Source organism: Ambystoma mexicanum, chromosome 6q (genome assembly GCF_040938575.1).
Source record: "Ambystoma mexicanum isolate Mex_15411 chromosome 6q, UKY_AmexF1_1, whole genome shotgun sequence".
Lineage (NCBI taxonomy): Eukaryota > Metazoa > Chordata > Amphibia > Caudata > Ambystomatidae > Ambystoma > Ambystoma mexicanum.
In genome coordinates this window covers 84,887,160-84,907,656 of record NC_090937.1, presented here as the reverse complement: position 1 = coordinate 84,907,656, position 20,497 = coordinate 84,887,160, and the positions used below count along the sequence as shown (strand labels likewise).

General features: G+C 44.7%; 1 protein-coding gene across 2 annotated transcripts in view; it reads left to right on the top strand.

Annotated features, from left to right (window-relative positions):
* Positions 1-20,497, top strand: part of ZCCHC7 (zinc finger CCHC-type containing 7) — a 607,337-nt gene that overhangs the window by 7,431 nt on the left and 579,409 nt on the right. For both annotated transcript variants that reach the window (XM_069630519.1, XM_069630520.1), the window contains exon 2: positions 1,213-1,947. In XM_069630519.1, coding sequence (XP_069486620.1) covers positions 1,230-1,947 — 718 coding nt within the window. In that variant the 5' untranslated portion in view covers positions 1,213-1,229. The remainder of the gene's footprint in view (positions 1-1,212; positions 1,948-20,497) is intronic.

The window sequence follows — 20,497 nt, the reverse complement described above, 5'->3', positions numbered from 1 at the left end:
TATTCTGTAAACACAATATTCTTTGGCACAGTTTAATCCCATCCTTCGCTTTCATAAATAAAAACAAACATTGCTTAATTTAGCATAATGGAACCCAAGGAGTAACTAGAGGAACGTTTGTTTTGCCCATTTGCCTAGTTATAAATTGTCATGATGTATAGGAAAAAGGAAAGGAACCCACAAAAAGGGCATTATGATTAAGTATTTGTATGAGCCCTAAATATGGAGTTCCGCCACCCTTTCTGCAATACAATTGCTAAATATTCAATTTGTATTTTTAAAACATTTATTTCCATAAAAGAAAATCACATTTTAACTTATGTAACAGTCTCCAGTCATCATGTGCCAAATCGACTGTTTTCATAGTGGCCACACAAAGTGCATTTGAATACAGTGAAACTACATGGGTATTGTTTACGTAGTTGAGTTACCTTGAAAACATTGCATGGTTGGAGTGCTTGCTCTAGAAACTGTCTTAACAAAGAAGTAATTTTATGTAGATTGACCTGCGGCATGTGATTAAGTGATAAGTATGCATTGTTAAAACATGTCTGCATAGTTCTAAAGCAAACTGCTGTATGAAGTATGGTAAAAGTAACTATTTGGATGGAACACTTCAGCGTGCAGAATTCATTCGTAATGGGGGTACGTTTGAAATCAATGTGATCAATGTGCTAAGCACTACCATTGAAACATCAACTAAAGGCTTGATGCCGCCACCAATTTGAAAAATGTCCATTTTTTTTATAACGGTAAAACCAATGATCACCTCAATTGTAATACAGTAAAATTATACTTGAAGAATAACTGCTTGTAGAACCATGACATTAGAACCATGATATTCTAGAAACAAATATTGCCCTCCCTTAATCCTAATCTGTACACTTTTGTTCAACACATGTGCTATGGCTTCCAGGCGCTGATACCAGGCATTTTTATTGAATCCTGGCGGATCAGAGACTGAGTGGAACCACCAGGATTTGAACCTGGAACATTCAGGTTACACACAGAACTCTGTAGAGGCCCATATGTGGCCAATTGGGCCACCTTTCGGAAACCGGTTCATTGGTACATGAAATGAAGTGGAAAGAAAGTTAAACTAACTTGTGAACTTGTACATCTATTTTGTTTGTAACTGTTCAAACTAGAAGGGAAGAAATTGTCAATCCTAATGTTACTTGTGACTTACTGGTATATTTTTCTATCATGCAGGTGTCTGACTTGTCACAATGTTTGGTGGTTATGATGATGTGGAAGCTTTTGAAGATGAGCTGTATCGCGAGGAGTCTTCTAGTGAGGAGAGCATAGACAGCGAGGTTGAGTGTCATCTGTACAGCCAGGTGCACTATGCCCAAGATCTCAGCCTGGTCAATGGACAGGAAGAAGAAAGTGGGCCAGTGTCGGATGAGCTGCACTCCAAAGACAGCAGCGGCTTGAGGTTACTCCCTGATACACCCAAGGTACAGACACACCTGATTGTTCTTTCAGATACTGATTATGTGCAGATTTCAGATGGTCCGGAAGTCATCACTTTGTCTGACACCACAGAAGAGGACAGTGTTTATAGATGCAAAGGCAATCGGAAGGGTGTTGCCTTGCATTCTCGTGTGAAGCTGAGACCATGCAGCCCATTTGGACAGTCCACTCCAAACAATGCCAGCATTATCCAATCTCTAGATTCTAGTGACTTTGATGATCCAAGACCGAAAAGGAAAAGGAAGAAAGACAACCATGATAAACCCTCCTTAATTGATGAGGTTCTGGTGACAGTAGACAGTTCAGCGGAAGAGGGCGAGTGCGAAAGCGATGATGATGATGATGATCAAACAACATTGTCAGAGAGTGATAATCTGGAGAACTGGATGTTACTGGGCAGTGGTGAGGAAGATGCGGACACCAGCATTCAACTGAACATTGAAGGCTGTGGAACGTCTGTCGGAGAAGGAGGTCAGAATTACTTGTGATTATGAACGTTTCCCTTTCCTCAGGTTTCTGCATGTGATGTGTAGGGGGAAGTTGCTTTACAAAGTGTATCTGGGCCCAAGGCTGGCTGCAGGGGCGGGTGAAGAAGAAAGCAGCACTAGGAGCCAACATGGAAGGGACACTGTACAAACGGGTACTGAACTCTTCCCTTCCCCAATTCCCACTGGAAATATTCTAGAGTGATATTTGTGTTCTTGGAGCGGAAGTTGTTTTCTCTACTTGTACACCAGCGTCCCTCCTTCCTTTATCACTTCATCTATGCAAGAGCAGGTGATGGGGACTTGAAGAAATGGTGAGGAGCACCAGGTAAGAGAGCATCTAGAGAGTAGCAAGACGCAGGATGCTGGGATGCCATTTTGGCAAGAAATGAATACGAGAATAGAGCGATGAGTAAGCGGGCATAATTCTTTTTTAAGTAAGAAACACCCTAGTGTATTTGGCAAGTGCAACAATTACAGATCCTTCTGCAAGGTAAGTAACACCATAGGTGCTGGCACAATAAGAATGAGAGAGCAGGGGTGCATAGACAGTGAAATAAACACTAGAGGGGCTTGTATGTGGGGAGAGGCCAAAAGAGGAAGAAAATAGAGGAGAAACTGAGAAACAAGCATACAAATGAAAAGAGGAAAGGCTAAACCTAAGGGGAGGGGAAAATCTCGCCTCCAAAATACAATATGGGGGTACATGAGGGGGAAATGTCTCTTGCATTTGTCCTGACAGCTACTTTGTCTTGAAACAGAACTATCCTGGCCAAAGTGGCAAAATAATTCAAACAAATTAAATAAAAGAACAGACTAGTGATTTTGCACAGTTGTTTAAAAATGAGGTAAAGCAAGATTAGGGCAATGAGAATACTATGGTTGGAAAGATAAAGTGAACTTTAGTGGGGGATGGGGTAAATGAAAGCATGCATATGATTTGTCAGGAATGCATGCCTACCCCGTCACGTAGTGGTTAGCATGACGTCCACCATGACCCTGGGTCTGCAGACCGGGTTTGATGACTTATGTGGTTGAGGTCATCATCTTCAGGACCATTGAGTTGAGTGAAGGTATCATTCGCTGTGATCCATTGCTCAGGATCGGGCAGCCATTCCTTGACCTTAGGGGCCCGTTAGTAATGCGTTGGAGGCTCCTAAGGAACAGTATACAGGCTTGCTGAGCTGCGAGCTGCTAATGTGTAAGGATCTAGTCTTGTTTTCTTGAGCTGCACGGGTTGCTCGGTATGGATCGCTGCCACGTCTCACTGCTCCATACCCCCATAGACCGCCTCAAGATATGGCATCCTATAGACAGCTATCCTTAACTACCACAAATGCCAAAATATTTGTGAACATTCTTGCTACGGGGTTGATCCCTTTCTTGCCCCAACTGTTGCACCCAGACCAGTCTTCCTTCATACCCACTAGGTCCACTGCCATAAACCTACGTCGGTTGTTCTGTGTAATGGCTCAGGTGAATCCCCGGGCTGGGCGGTCGCAGCCGACTAGGATGCGAAAAAGCTTTCGATTCGGTCTCCTGGCCTTACTTGTGACTACTCTACCGCATTGGTGTTGGTCCTTATTTTTTACAGTGTATTTGTTATATTCTGACCCGATTGCCAGGGTCCATACCAATCAAATACTATCGCCGCCATTTCCTCTGGGTAGAGGCACCAGGCAAGGTTGCCCCCTTCTGCAAAACAGAAAGGTGATGGCTGGAAGGTTTTGAATTAATCATAACCACAGGCAAAGCTCTGGGCAACCCTCCAGACCATCGTTTTTCAGCCTGCCAAGCCCATTACAGAAGGAGAAAAACCATATGCAAATCGGGCTTGGTCCTACCCCAAAAGGGGCAGTCCAGCCCGAACTGCTAGGTCACATCCCTTCTGCATGAGACCACAAGCATCCCCAGACATGTTTCAGCCTTGTTGGGTGTCATCAGTGAGGAGTAGCTTGGGTCTCTAGGCCCGGCAGACTTGGGACCCACGTCTGGGCATACCCGTCCCACTCGGGGTGACTTTGGCAAAACAGAAAGGTGATGGCTGGAAGGTTTTGAATTAATCATAACCACGGGAAAGCTCTGGGCGGCCGCCTTGGATGCGAAAAAGCTTTTGATTCGGTCTCCTGGCCTTACTTGTGAGTACTCTACCGCATTGGTGTTGGTGTTGTTTGTTATATTTTGACCCGATTGCCAGGGTCCATACCAATCAAATACTATCACTGCCATTTCCTCTCGGTAGAGGCACCAGGCAAGGTTGCCCCCTTTCTGCTCTGCTATTTGCACTTATTATTGAACCAGTGGCCGCCTTAATCAGGAAGGTCCATGGGCATAGGGGAATTAGGATAAATGGACCACTCCAGATAACCTCCCTTTACGTGGATGATACATTACTTTATGTCCAGGACCCGGAGCAGAATTTAGCCCCAATTATGCAAGATATACATGAGTTCTCCAGATACTCTGGATATAGAATAAACAATTCTAAATCAGAGTTGTTTCCCCTTATACCATCTACGGCTCAGCGGTCGGAGCGTAGGGAATTCTGTTGGTCCCCCCTTCATTTCAGGTACTTGGGAATTATGGTGTTTGGAAGTCGGCAAGCCCTATATGTCGATAACTATGAGTCCTACTTACAGCAATTGACCACCAGGCTTGGATTTTGGGGGAAACCGGCAATCTCATTATATGGATGGATAGCATTACTGAAGATGGTGGTGCTCCTGAAATTACTATACTACTTTAGCAATGTCCCTACATGGCCTGGTCAGGCATATTTTACCAGGCTGAGGACACTGGCCTCTGCGTTTGTCTAGGGTCTGGGGGTGGCTAGGATTAGTTGGCAGAAACTGACCAAACCATATAAGCATGGGGGCTTGGCGGAACCTAATTTTGAACTTTACTATTTGGCCTCCCCAGCCCATTTTGCTAGGTACTGTTACTCGGCCAAGGGTGCGGCTGTACCTCTACCATTGGAGAGATATGGGGCATCTCCCACTGATCTCTGGTCCGTTATATTTAGCAAGAGGTATGTCGATTCGTGTACCTTTTTGATCCTGTTAGAACCACAGTTAATGCTTGGTCTAGGATATTTAAGATGTTGGGGGTGGAGGTGTCCTATAACTGGGCGGTACCCCTGTGAAATTACCCTGTTATTTCCCCCACTTATGACCGGGAGATTAGAAGGTCCTGGGACAATTCCGGTCAATTGAACATAGGCAACATGTTCCCGCAGGGGCTTTTTTTGTCCCTTGTTGATTTTTCCAGTAAATTGGCGGGTGGACCTCTCCAGGTCCTCCGATACTATCAGATGCAGGCGGCATGTCACCCAAAATGGCCCTCGTTTCTAGTCAAACCTGTTGTATTAGTGCAATAATATCGGTGAATAGCACACAGTGTGGGGTGTCCAGGTTTTACAGGGTGATACAGTCCCACCTTCCTTCTCAGAATACTATCAGGGAGGTCTGGGAAAGAGATTTGGGGCTTTTACTAGGGGAAGAGAAATGGAGCAAATGTTGCCAACTGACAAAGGCAGTGTCTGAATGCAGGTCTGCGGTTGAATACCATTCAAGGTGCTTAACCACTTGCATTACACTCCTGCTAGACTTCCCACATTCTCCCCAGACAACACTGGCACATGCTTGAAGTGTGGGGGCACACAGGCTTACTTGTTTCATATGTACTGGGCGTGTGTCCCTGATTCTGGAATTTTGGAGCAAAGTAGCGGGTGCAATTGACGATATGTTGGATAGTCCACCGTCCTTTGCCCCCCTTAAATACCTACTCCGGGACATTGGAAAGGCTTCAGTGACTAGGCGCTTCTTCAGTGTTGCATGTGGGGTGGCTAAGAGATGTATTCTCTGCACTTGCTAATTCTGAACCGTCTGCACTTGCACATTCTGAAAACTCACAAGGCATATTAGGTTAGTCTCCCCTCCCTTTTATTCTCATGGTTTGTTTGCACTATTTCAATTATTTATCTTTGTTGTAATTCATCGTCTAACTTCCCCTGTGCCCACCCTATTGCCCTGTGGGCACTTTGAAACAGTTTTGCTAATTGTTTAAGCGCCTACCAAGTGACCAATAAATAAATCTAAACAAGCACCCAAGTGTGAGGATTGGTTGCGCAAATTAGTCTATCCATGAATGTGAAGAGGGATTTTTGTATCTGTATCTCTTGCATGTCACCCCAAGGATGATTGTATTTAGCAGACTCTCACACTGCCAGTAATAGGAATGGGGAAACTGTTGTTATTTGATTAGCACTTACTGCGCGGAATGCATAAATACGCTCTGTACATTCAATTAAATGTTGTATTATGGATAGCTCGATTTGTGACCGTCTTTGAAAGGAAAACAAAACCCGGTGCGGTGGAGACGATTTAATTATTTTGCTGCTCAGTTTTTCTTTCTGGGAAAACCCCTGAATTGTTGTAACCCAGCTGGGGTTTTCCTGGTCACTTAAACCTAGCCAGTGTGGAAAATATGCTCTTATTGGAACAAAGAAGACCCAAGCTATGTCCAACCATAAATATTGTGTACTTGATCACTGGTGAGGTAGGACTTTGCAACAGTCTGTGAGAGGAATGTGTCAAAATCTAAGTCTGATCACAAATAACACACACTGGAATGTTTCATAATTATTTTGAATTGTAACTGAAACATGACCTGCTTTTTAAAAAAGCCTGCAAAGATTGAATATCAGTGACAAAATAACAGATACTTGAACGCTAAATACAACAGTGTTTTTGTATTTACCCAATCTTTTTAAGGGTAACGGGAGAAAGGGATCGTGTAAGCAATTAGACAATTGGATGGAAGAAATGAAGGATAGTACTAGAAATGAAAGAAAACTGGCAGGTAAATCATTTCAAAGTGGGGAATAAAATAGATTAGAGGAAATGTCAGTGAAAGAACGGACCCGATAGGAGGGAGATGAGTGAGAGAAAAGAAGACACGAAGTTTAGAGCAGGCCAGGAAGATTAGAAGATCAAAGTTTAGATTGAGCATACCTTTTTCCATCCTTTATTTGTTCAATTATTCTGTTCTTCCTCTCTTTCCATCATTCCCATCTTTATTCTATAATTTCCATTGATCATCCTTCTATTCCTATTAATCTATTGTGTGCCCTTTAACTCTGAGCTATCTATCTTTTTTCTTTTATCCATTCAGTCTCTCAAATATGTCTAGTCATTTGGAAACAGAAGATTTGGATTCTATTCTGACAATCTGCATTTTGGCAAAATTCCGACCTTGGGCAAATCACTTTTTACCTTGGGAGGATAGCTTAGGTGCAACATGCTCGCCTTGGAAGCAAGACGACACAGAGCAACACAGGTTCGATCCCTGGGCCCACGCTGGGTTTTAAGCGCTTTATAAATAACCTATCATATCATATCATTAGACCAGTTTCAGTGCTGTTTCTAACTAACTTGTCTTTTCTATAGTTGTCATTTTGTCTTTTGAATTAATTGTTTTCAGTCTAGTTTTGAAAAGCAAGCTGTTTGATAGTCTAATAAGGGTATCCTCTTTATTTAATCCTACCTACCTATTTCTCAATACTTCAAGGATGCTATCCATGGGAAGGGGACGTTCCAGGCTGCCTATCCCACCTTCGATTAGACCTTCTTGGAGATGTCAGGCGATACTGCCCCCCTTGTGGGCTTTTATCACGTGTTGTAAAAGTTGATCTATACCAACACAATACAAACTTACTAGGAGCTGGAGGAGGCTTGTGCAGCTGTAGCCAAAGACGGTGGGTGCGGATTCAGATGGGGAGGCGCAGCACAATTTACAGGCAAGCATGCATAAATGAAGCCCAGAAGGGAGTGGGAGCTCAGACAAACGTATACAGAAAACCCATGACATGAGTGTAATCCTCTTCCTGGGGAAGTGAGCTACCTTGATTGGGCTGATCTGGCCACTACCCGATGTGCCTGCCGGAAGGCAGATGAGGGATTTCTCTGGCTCGCTGTCTCGCCCTCAAAGAGAAGCTGTAAATCATTCGAGAGACGGCCGTCATGCCACTGCTCTTGAGGAGTCCATCTGCCAGAAAGCCTGGCCCAGGGAGTCAGCGACTGGACTTACTTGGGACTGGTGCTGGATACGAGAAGTGTAGATGGGTTATGTCCTCCCGCGGTATCACCCTGCCTCTAGAGTCTAGAGGAAGTCTGCTACACGGCATGTGGTGCTAAGAGCCGATGCCAGTGCCAGGGGAAAATAAATCCATGAACTCAGGAAGGAAAAAAACTCTGCCGACTAGCATGAGAGGAAGATGGAATCCGGTTGCCGAGCAGAAAGGAACTAGAAATCTGGCCTTCTGAACTGAAGAATGTCTGAAAGGCAGGCTTCAGGGTGGTGGAGCATTTCAGGATTCCAATCTCTATTCATGTGGGATTGAAGTAGGAAGGCAGGTCACAATAAACAAGAAACCAAAGGCTGGTAAAGAGGGGTGCTGAGGCGAATATGGAGATTAGCAGGCTGAGGAGAAGAATCAAGGCGCAACAAGCAGGACTTGGCAACAAGGAGAACAGTACAGTGGTGACTACCTGGAGCATTGCAGAGTGGCACGTCCATGAATCTGCGTTTCTAATCTAGCAGTTGGCGTTGCTTCCCAAGCTGAAGCCCAAGGCAGGCAACCATTAGCACACACCAGCTACTTTAGTAGTGGCATTGTGGTTACTGAGACTAGAACTGCAACAAAATTACTACTCCTCAGAAGTACGTGGATGAGTAGTAGCTAACCTCCCCTAATCGGCCTTACTCTACAACTAAGCTAGCAGTGATGACAATCATAAAGCTAAAACGGATGCAGACCGACTGGGAATTTCTCCTTCACCTTTTGGTGTAATATGGGCCGAGGGCAGACTATATTCTTAGGCGCGTGTGAAGTGATAACAGTAGCAACCCAAACAGTAATAGTGCAAAAACTCAAAAATAAAAGCATGGTGAATATAAAAAGTATACTTCAATTCAACAATCAAAAATGCAAACATCTAACATAAACCTACCCGTGTAAGGGAACATAGAAAATGCAGTTGTTGCCGAGAATATCCCTCTGGGTACTTGAGCAGGGATAATTAGGTAAGCAATTGCAGCAATGCCACTTTAAAGGCTGTCTTTTCAGGAAAAGGTGAAAAAGAGATGACATAATACTCACTATGGTCCCAGAAAGTGGACCCGGGAGAATGCCCGCTTCACATTCCTCATGCCTGTCTTTGGGGGCTCAGCAATGTTGAGCCAGGCTTCTAGGTGCTTCCTGGGGTAGGTATTCAGCGTTGGTTTGGTGATTTGGTCGACTGGGTCCAACACGCAGTGGTCGAAGCAGCAATGGCACAGGGCACAAAAAAGCTTGGGGCAGGCAGGTGATGTCCAATCAGTGTAGCTCATTAGTTGTTCAATATGGGAATCTGGCTAAGAGATGTTCCTTGACTTCTGATTTGCAGGAAGGGTCTATCCACGGGCTCTAAGACGAGGTGAGTCTTTCCTACTCTGTTATTCCAGTCTAGCGAGAAACCCATGGCATCTGCATGGGCTTCTTCTTCTCCATTGAAGAGCCGGTTTTAGTGCAGCTGGTAGAGTGCCAGGCCTTGGTCCACAGTAGATCACCCCTAATGTTTCCTGGGGATTGTCGGGGGGGGCGGAGCTTTCCTCTACCTTGAATGCACCTGTCTTCATCTCCATGTCAGATTTCTTTGGAATAGACTGCACTTCCACTGGGCTTCCAGAGATGTCTTCTTGGTGTCCAGTAAAGAATCGAGGAAGTAGTGGGAGGGCATTTCCAGCTAAAGATACAAGGCCACAAGGCGGCGTACAAAATATTCACAAGCCACTTTCCATTGGGTTGTGATATTCGACTATTAGCAAGTAAGACATAGTGTGTGCTCTATATGTATAGAATTGAGATAGCAAGTGACTTTTTTATGACTGGCTTGTAGTTTTCAACTTGAATTTCTGTCCACTGCCACATGGGACTGGAGAAAAGCAAGCCCCCCTGTAAGGGATCCAATCTCTATTCCTGTGACTAGTGCCCTTTGCCTTCTTGCATCATACCCTAAGTGCTTAGTTTCCGCTGGAAGGTAAGGGGATGAGACGAATGAGAGCCCAAAAGAGAAGCAAGATGATTGAAACCCTTCAGTTCCCCTTCTGTCCTCTTGCTATTATATCCCCACCCTCTGCCCAAGCATGCAGCCTCAAAGGCCCTTTGGTGGGTGACACCGTTGTGTGTGGCTGGCTATTGTTATGCATGTCCCCTTTTGAATTATGGTTCCCTGGAGTTCTTCTGGTTGGACCCCCTGGCCTTGAGGACAGGGATTACCCAGCCTCCCATAGAATCCTGCCTTTGTCTCATTTGCAAAAGTGTAAACCAACAGGCAAGCCATGAATTCACATAACATTCACAGAACTGGCCTGGGCTTCAAGCAAACTCGGTTTAGCCGTTATGGGAAACAGATTTTGTAAGATTGGGTACTGCTACTTGGATCAGTGTATATAGGCTGAGCCAACACCCTGAATCTAAGTAATATTAACAATGCATGCACCCTTTTACATGCACATGTCACATATTATCCAATCATCTTGTATAACAAACCAAGCAGTATAATTCCAATTCTCAGTTCATACAGGAGTAGCTAAAAGATAAGCCTTTTTTCGAACTTAAGAAAATATTTTATTGCGAAAAAGGAAATGCTTGTGTGCAAACACATTGTCCATAAACCTGCCTAGAAACCAACATATTATTACCTTATTACTTGTCCTTTTCAAGGCTGAAACTGAAATGTCCCAATAGAGTTCAAAGACTAGCCTCAACTGGCTAAGCGAACTATGTATGAAAAGAAATAATACAGTAACGATATATGCATTAGCAATTCAACAAAAATTTGAGAAATGAATAAGGGAGCAAAAAGTGTAGGGGGAGAAAGACAGATAAAAATACTGTCAGTAACGTATTACATATTTGCACCTTTTATACCATAATCACAGAAACCCCTTTTGTGTAAAACTGAGCTGGTATCCTCAAAATAGGTATTGTGCATTGGTTTCTCATATATCGATAAAGTTGATCCTCATTTGATATTAAAAAAATCATGGATTATAAACTGTCATTCAATTTGCCATTGTGTTCAGCTTCGATAATGGCGAGTCTCATATCTAGACATGCTTGGTCTAGTACTGTTTGTAGTTTTGATTCGTAGTCCAACATCTAGTTGCTGTGGTGAGAAACCTGAAGGTGTTTCACCCACTAGTCCCCAGGTATCTGTTATCCAGGTGGCTAGGACACGGCCATCGCTATTGGATCCAGTTCCTGGGGGTGGACCAGTACGGGAGGATCACCTGGATGGGGAGGGGCTGGGGAGTAGGAGTGGGACACTGACCGGTGAGATGCAGTGCCCCCTTCCTTATGCCACCTTTCCCCAACCTATCCGGTAGGATATTTGGAAACTCTACCCCCCCCTGCCCTCCTTTTCCTACACAAACACTTTCTCACACTGTGGAAGACCATGGACTAACACCAGAGCCGTTTACCTGACATGCCCCAACACAAAGGTCAGACAGAGTCAGGCAATTGTTGATAACTACACACTCCTGATGGCCCTTTCCCTTCCCCACCGGGATAAAAGGTGGAGCATGAGAGCACACTTTGAGCAAGGCTGAATGCACAAAGAAGCAGCTATTCCGGGACGGCATTTCAAACAAAGGAGAAAGGCGGTGGAAACTGAAAGAGGGAATTGCCCATGCCCTTTTCAATCCTGAGCCGCAAAGCCTTCGATAAAGGAACAGTAAGACTGGGAATTGCAGCTGGCGGTTGGTGTGGCAGATGTCAACTGTACACGGGGTGCTCGTGCACTGATAGCCAGGGTGGGGAAAAGAGCTTGCTTGCCGTGGTACCGTCCAACGAGTTCAGCACAGCCGGTGAGTCGGAGAAAATTGATAGCCCGGACTGCAGTGGCAACATTTTGCGTGAAAAAGAAAAGAAGATAACCGACAAAGGTCTTTTGTGATCAACCGAGTTATTAAGGATAGAGTGGTCTGGCGCTGCGTGAACGCTCATTCAGAAAACTCTAACGAATACCCCTCTCCTGAACAAGGAGGATATGCTGAATTGAGAAAACTAGAAGAACCAAGAGGCTCTAGGGGAGGCCAGTGAGAGATGTCAAAGTGGTTTTACAAGGGTCAAGTCAAAACCACTTGAACGGTCGAAAGTCTTTGACACATTGTGAATTGAAAAGATAAGTGACTGCATTGTGGTGACAAATGGGAACCCGACTGAGGGATGTCCACAGTGAGTTGCTGGTCTGAGCCCAATTGAGGGAGGCTGATGTTGTGAAGGGGATCGGAGCCCGGCTGAGGGGGATCCTCAGGTGAAGGGTAATCATCCAACATGAAGATTAATAGAAGGAACTTTTGTTTTGTTTGTGATGCTTCAGGCCCTCTGAAGCAAGAGACTTTGCATAAAAGAGACTTGGGCACAGGAGGCCCTGATATTGTAAAAAGGAACTATACACTCTGGCCGGAGAAGCCCAGATGAGCGCTGTGCTCGGGAGTGCCACCTTGTCCCGTGCTTCAAACATGGGGAAGGGAGACCCCGGCCATAACTTGACTTATCATTTTTAGAACACCTCTTTCTTTGTGAACATTATCCCACACTATTTTGTAGCATAGCGGTAAGTATTGCCAATGGGTTTCTTTAGTATATGCCCTTTTTATTTGACTAGACTCTACCAGGACTGTATTATTATCTGATGGTCGTAGCTTGCTCCCATCTTAGATTTAGTTTTAGATTAGGCGTTTATCTCACCCATTTTTACAGTTTATTAAACACTCTTGAACTGTGATCACTTCTGTCTGTCTTGCTTTGATACCATGCCTTCCTTACACTGTTCTCCTCTGTTTGCCAAAGTAGACCGAATTAGATGAATGTCATGTGGGGGATAAATGGTGACACTGGTGGCCATCAGGTTAATGAGTAAGTGTGTTTGTTAGATATTTTGTGTAAATTTGGGGTTTGGCAGTATTTTCTTACCGCCAAAATATGAACGGTACCTTGGTAATACCTACCCTCGTGTTTAGATTGGGTTTGGCCTCACATCATTCTAGTGACCATACTTTGTTACACTATATTGGAGAATTTAGTAATATGTACTATTGGCGGTATTTTGTGGTAGTAAATTACTTGGTGGTGAGCATAATTTTCCTTCCCTACATTATGACCCCATCATACACAAAACCTTCCTTTCTATTAGAATACCTCCTAGTGATCTATAGAGGGCCTTGGACCTATGCACAATGGGACTAATAATTTTATGTATAGTCCCTGTGGCCGGTATCACTGATTTATTTACACCAATGATCTATGCACCCGCAGGCATCATTACTGGTTCATAGACTCCCAGTAATCTATGGGTTATATTAGAATCCCCCAAACAACATGCAAAGGGGAACACACACATACACCTATTTATAACCGCTTATTCTGTTTATTCTATCTGTATGGGCAAATTGGCAAATGTATTACCAAAGAACACAAATCTTCCCCATATCCGCATATGCATTTCCCAAAACAATAAAAACTCTGAACCATTTGTTTTTATATTATATTATATTATATTGCAGACAATAAAGATTTTCCATAATGTCTTACTAGAAAGTCTTAATTCTATTAAAGACACAGAGGCGAGCATTATGCTTCTCTTTCTTTTATTTAATTAATTAAGAAAGGCTCAGCAGCAAAAATATTTTCTTTAGTGCATGGAAAATATGTAACTGAAAAACATAAACAGGTAATAATGTCAAATGGCTTTAACAGTCCTGAAACACATAAAACTCCATTTCCCAGGAAGCCTGAGGAAAGTCCAACGTGATGTCACCAACATGTGACTAAATCCTTCAATGAGTAAGCATATCCCTCCATAAACAGTCCAGGATATGATGACACTTCCTCTTTCGAAGCTGCGAAACTGTCCAGTAGAAAGTGTGAAACTGAAGCCATCTCATAGAAGTGAAAGTATGCCGAGTATTAGGCAGACTTGTCTGTTGACGCTGTCAAGAGAGAAAAAAATCGCAATCAGTTCATGTATATTACAACCCTAGTTCCCATATAAGGGTGGGAGAGAAATACGTTCTTACTTTAATGAACAATACTGTATTCAAAATCAAGCAATCATTTTCCAATATATGTATAACCATTCAGAATGATGTGTTAAAATTTCTCGCCGGGTGGGATAATGCTCGCCTCTGTGTCTTTAATAGAATTAAGACTTTCTAGTAAGACATTATGGAAAATCTTTATTCTATGTCAAGACCGGAGGCTCCCATTGTGCTAGTTTAAAGCTTATTTACCACAACAGATGCCGGCTGTTCTACCGGTTTCAGGTAGAATTGCTTAAACACAGATTCACTTGCCCAGTCTGCCATTTTCATGATGTCGTCTAGTCGGATCCCGACTTGGAAGGCCTTGGAAGCCATGGCTCCTCTCACGGAGTGGGCTCCGAAGTGCAAGGTATCTATTCCTGCTTGGGTCAAGGTCCACCGCACCCAGCGTGCTAGAGTTGGGGCAGAAACTGCTTTGTGAGGTTTGCGTAAGGCTATCAAAAGTTGCCCTTTTGGCGCAGTCCTGAGAGGCGCCGTAACCTCTTCGTAAGTCTTCAGGCATCTGACTAAGCAGAGCTTGGGCTGATCCTTGAAGGCAGGATAAGAGATCATTCTTGAGTTGCACTTAGTCCTTCTATGTATGTGGAATATAATGCCATCGGGGGAAAAGGTTCTGCCTGCTAGGTCTAAGGCTTTGACATCAGAAACTCTCCTGCAGGAGACGAGGCAGAGCAGTGTAGTGAGTTTGCCGGATAGGGCAGTGCGGGATAGTTCCTTATTATCTGGCCAGGACAGAAAAAGGTTGAGCACTTTATTAACGTCCCAAAGCTTGCTGTAACGGGACGGAGGCGGGACTGTAAGTCTGATGCACTTGAGTAGCCTGCAAATTAGATGGTGCTCTCCTGCTGGAATCCCTTCTATAGGATTGTGGCCTGCTGAAATGGCAGAACGGTACGCGTTGACTGTCCTGTAGGCTAGACCTCTTTCTGCTAAGGATGCTAAGAAATTCAGAATTTCCTCTATAGGTGCTGAAACTGGATGTAGTCCTTTTTCTTGACACCAGTTTCTCCAGGCATTCCAAGAGTTAGAGTATCTTTTGAGAGTGGCAGGAGCCCAACTTTCTTCGATGAGGCTGACTGCCATGTGGGACATGCCTGGAACTCTCCACCTTGACCTGAAATCCTCCAGGCTGCCAGGGTCAGAGATCCGTGGAGGAGTAGAGGGCGACGATGTCCCGCTGGATCCAACAGGAGATCTGGAAATTGAGGTAGAAGGATTGGAAAATCCGAAGAAAGTTCCAGAAGAACTGGATACCAGGTCTGAGAGGTCCAGACTGGTGCTATAAGAACCAATTCTGTTTGTTCCTGACGGACCTTCGCCAGGGTCCTCGCAATCATGTTGAAGGGGGGGAAGGCATAGTGCACCCCTTCTGTCCAATGTTGGAGGAAAGCATCCGTCGCCGTCGCTGCTGGATCCGGATTCCAGCTGAAGAACACTGGAAGCTGAGTGTTCAGGCGAGAGGCAAACAGGTCCTTGGACATGGGACCCCATATTTGTTGAATCCGGAGGAAGACTTCTCTGTCCAGTCTCCAATCGCTGTAATCGGTCGTGTTCCGGGAGTACCAGTCTGCCACTACGTTCGTAAGGCCTGGCAGATACTCCGCTGTGACCGAAATCCGGTGTTGTAGACAGAAATGCCAAAAATCTTTGGCTATTTCCGCTAGAGGTCGAGATCTGGTGCCACCCAGATGATTGATGTAGCTTACTGCAGAGACATTGTCCATTTTCAGTAAGATACAACAACTCACTTTGTCTTTGGCGAAGGAGCGTACTGCGAAGGAACCCGCCAAGAGCTCTAGGCAGTTTATATGCATCTCGAGTTCTAGAGGAGACCAAGTTCCTCCTGTGGCTACTGAACCGCATCTCGCTCCCCAGCCGGAACGGCTGGCATCTGACTCTATCACTATGTCTGGTCAGACCCGAAGATAGCTCGGCCGTTCCAGGCCTCCATGTGTGTAAGCCACCAGTTGAGTTCTGTTCTTGCTTCCGGTGACAGAGTCATCCATTGTGAATAAGAGAGACTGCGTCTTAGGTGTTGTCCTTTCAGTCTCTGTAACTCTCGATAATGCAGAGGTCCGGGAAAGTTAGCTTGGATAGAGGAGGAGAGAAGTCCTATTACCCTTGCTATATCCCGAAGAGAAATCTCTTCTCTCTGTAGAAGTCTGCGGATCTCCCGTTTGGTAGAATGGATCTTGGCAGTGGGAAGACGAAGTTGAGCTAACTCGGTGTCTACCACAAACCCTAGAAACTCTAGGCTTCTGGACGGAAAAAGGATTGATTTTTCCCAATTTATGAGGAATCCGAGACTGTGCAGTAGGTCTATGGCTTATCTCGTCTGTTGCTCTACCAGTGCTTGAGACTGAGCCATAAAGATCATATCGTCCAGGTATATGATCAGTCGAACGCCTTGTTCTCTTAAATGTGCTACTACCGGTCTCAGGAGTTTGGAGAAAGCCCAAGGAGCTGAAGAAAGACCGAAGGGCAGACTCGTAAATTCCCAGTTTTGAAGATTCCAAGAGAATCTCAGATAGCTTGCGTGGTCCTGATGTATGGGTACCGCGAGGTACGCATCTTTCAGATCCAAACGCATAAGCCAGTCGTTGGGTCTCAGAAGGTCTCTGAGCATGTAAATACCCTCCATTTTGAAATGGCGGTAGACGACGAAATCGTTGAGAGCCTTCAGGTTTATCACTGGACGCATTTTCTCTTTTCTGCGTACCAGAAATATTGGACTGAAGAAACCGCCTTGGCTTGTACAGGGGCGAATTGCTGGTTTCATCGCTAAACTGCGAATCTCTTTGTCTAATGCAACCTCGTCCTCTTTGGACATTGGAATGGGACGAGCTGTTTGAAAGGGCTGTGCGAAGAATTCTAGGCGCATGCCGCGAACTGTATCTCTGATCCATGCGTCCCCTGACAAGGAATCCTAAGCATGCGCAAAAGGAGCTAACCTCCCTCCTATAGGCATTTGCGGCGCTGGCGCTGCAATGGGTAGACTGACCTGTGGCTTGTTGTTGAGCTGGATATCGGCCGGCTCTCCTCCAACCGCGACCTCTTCGTCGCCCTCTCGATGGGAAGAAGGTATCGGTGCGATCTTGCCAGGCTTGTTGATCCCTGGATTGTTGAGGTCTTCTATGGAAAGAGTATCGGTCGGAAGAGCGACCTCGTCCGGCCCTGGTAAACATTTCTTAATAAAAAACTCTTCTGATGGATGATTGCGCTTTGTCCAGCGCAGTGAAGGTGCCCACAAATTTTGACATCTCCTTCATGAAGGAGTCTCCGAAAAGGAGACCTTGGGCTGCCGCTCCAGATTCAGAATCTGCTAACTCACTTAGCTTGGCGTCGATTTTATAGAGAATACCTTTGCGCCGCTCAGCTGAAATGGCACAGCTGGCGCTTCCAAGCAAACATATGGCTCTTTGAGCCCAACCTGATAGTGTCAGGGGATCAATGGGTTCCTCTGTATTTATGGCTGCTTCAGCCAGGTCCATTATCTTTGCCTGTGGACCAGTGACGTCCAGCACTCGGTCTTGGCATGACTTCCAGGCACGATCTATGCCTTTACGTGGATCTTTAGTATTCTTTCCAAGGAAAGTAATCATTTTGTCTAACTCCGGTGTCAGGGCCACCTTATCTGGGATCTCTGGGCGTGGACATTCTGCCCTGAGTCTTGCTCGGACTTCTTTGTCCAATGGCTTACGTAGCCTGTCTTTAATGTAGTCTGTCGTCCTAGAAGATGGTTCCCAGTGTGAAGACCTGGGGTGCACTAAGTCCTCTGGAGCAAACATCCCTTTTGAGGAAAGGGAATCTTTGGCTGGCTTATTAGGGATGGGGACTGCCGCAATCCCTGAGGTTGAGGGTTGTGACCCTATTGTCTGCGCATCTTCGTCCGAAGAAACTGGAGATTGACTGTGACGGTCATATTCCTCTGGGTCAGACCCCAGATGATATCCCTCTGGGTTAAAGGGTCCAAAGTCCCTGTTTTCTTCCTCGTGGTAAGAGGGTTCGTCACCGGAAGGGAGTTCCTTCCTATTCAAAAAGGCCTTTTTCAGCCTCGAGAAGGCGTCTGACAGGGCAGCAGTGGCTGGTACTGGCTGGCTCGGGGGGGTCGTAGAGTCTTTACTCAGGCGAGCCGGTGTACATCCCCCATCTGAAAGGTGCTTTCTTTTTTGTGTCTTTTTTCTTGGTAGGGATTTTTCCTGTAAATGCTCCTCCATGTTATCTAGGCGTTGCTGTATAGGCAGGAGCATTTCTGACACAGCTTTCTTGATGCTGGTCTCCACCGTGGAACCCAGCACTTTTTCCAGGCTGGAAGCTATAGCCACTTCATCAATATCCAAAGTATCTTCCTCGTATCCAGACCAATCCTGGCCCTCCTGAGGGAAGTACTGAGCTGCCATGTTGTTAGCACCTTTATATTTACCCTACTTCTTTTTTTAAATTTTTTTTTTTAATATAATTATCTTAATATATTTTTTATTTTTTTTATGTGTGGGCAGACCACCTTCTCTTGATGCCCACAGTATGTAATGGGGAGTCTTGTATCAGCCCAGATCCAGAAGGGCATGAATCAGCTGTCCGCTGTCTCCCTTTATTTTCTTTCACTTGAAATTGACTTTGTTTTAAATGATGCTGCAGCTTCTGGCACTCGCGATCGCTAAATTCGTTGTGAAATGCAACGGAAAAGCGATCGCGGGCGCCAGAAAGCTGAGGAATGGACCTGCAGCAGCAGGTGCTCCCTCTGATGACCGCGAGTGGAATTGCGGTCACACGGAGACTTAACTGCTGCTTCCCGAGGCCCGGCAACGCAAGCCGCCTCGGGAAGTAAAGCGGAATACGTTCGCGAGGGTCTGTGAAGACGGGCCCTCGCAAACAAGGAAAACACGGCTTGTAAAAGCCTAATGAGGTATAAACACCTCGCGCAGTGCTCTCCGACGCCAGCAGGAAGCAGCTGGCGTCGGAGATAATTCCAGTCACGCTCGACTGACGCGAGCGCGTCAGACTGAAAGGAATTAACCCTTTATAGAACGCGCGATGAACGCAGCGCGTGCAATCATAAAATATATATTAAATATTCAGTACAATCAAAGCAAATTCAATACATATAAGGGAAACAACATAATCTAGAATATGAGGCACTTATCTCTTGCTGTGAGCAGCAAAGAAAGAGGAAGTGTCATCATATCCTGGACTGTTTATGGAGGGATATGCTTACTCATTGGAGGATTTAGTCACATGTTGGTGACATCACGTTGGACTTTCCTCAGGCTTCCTGGGAAATGGAGTTTTATGTGTTTCAGGACTGTTAAAGACGTTTGACATTATTACCTGTTTATGTTTTTCAGTTAGATATTTTCCATGCACTAAAGAAAATTTTTGCTGCTGAGCCTTTCTTAATTAAATAAAAGAAAGAGAAGCATAATGGGAGCCTCCGGTCTTGACATAGAATTACAATTTCATGATACATGTCTTACCATGTACATTTCAGCATTACCTGTAATAAAATAAGAAGAGAAAAAAAACAACAGATACAGTGCAAATAAACCCTTTTTAAAAATAGGCATCACTTTTTATGATTCTATACATGGCGAATGAAAATGCATGGGATTTTCTTTTGCTTAGCTACTCTGCCTGGTATTTTTAGATCAGTCATTTGTCAAACAACATCACATGATAAACCTCACTTCAACTTTGGATGCTTACCAAAGATTTGTAGTTCTCTCCCTCAGACGACCTTCTTTCACTCGCTTCAGAAGAACAGGCCCAGTCAGCATGAATTGCCTCTGTAATCTTGGATGTTTGAAGTGCGCAGCGAAAACATAGGGTTCTCAAGCCAGCGCTAAGTGAGACCAGGCACGTCTGTCTCAGAGCCCAGTCATCCGGAACTAACTTCTCCCTCTGACCTTGTTCCCCCAGCAAAGCTCTGCACCTACCCATTTTGTCTACGTAATCTATCTGCAGATACTCTGCTCCAATCAGGTTGAAAGGCAGCATCACCCTTCACTTCTGTACAATGGCCTCTTTACCCAGGAAGCAACTGTATCTAATATCATTTCTTGGCTGCAAACACAGAAAGAGAATGAAAAAAAAAAACTCCAGTGCATGTTTTGAAAAACGAATTTCAGAATATGTATTTTCACCTCATTTTGCACAGAGATTACATTATAATGGTAACGAGTTAGCACTAGTGATTAGTAATGGTTAATTAAATCAGACAGTTATATAAATAATGTAGTTTCCTATACATGAGGTATTCCAAAGAAGAGAAAAAAAAATTGGTGCACTTTTAAACTTTGCAGCTTCACATTGAGCTTTTTGCTGCATTATAAATCCTATACCTTGCATGTCTCCAGCCATATACTCACATGTTATACTGGCAACATAGA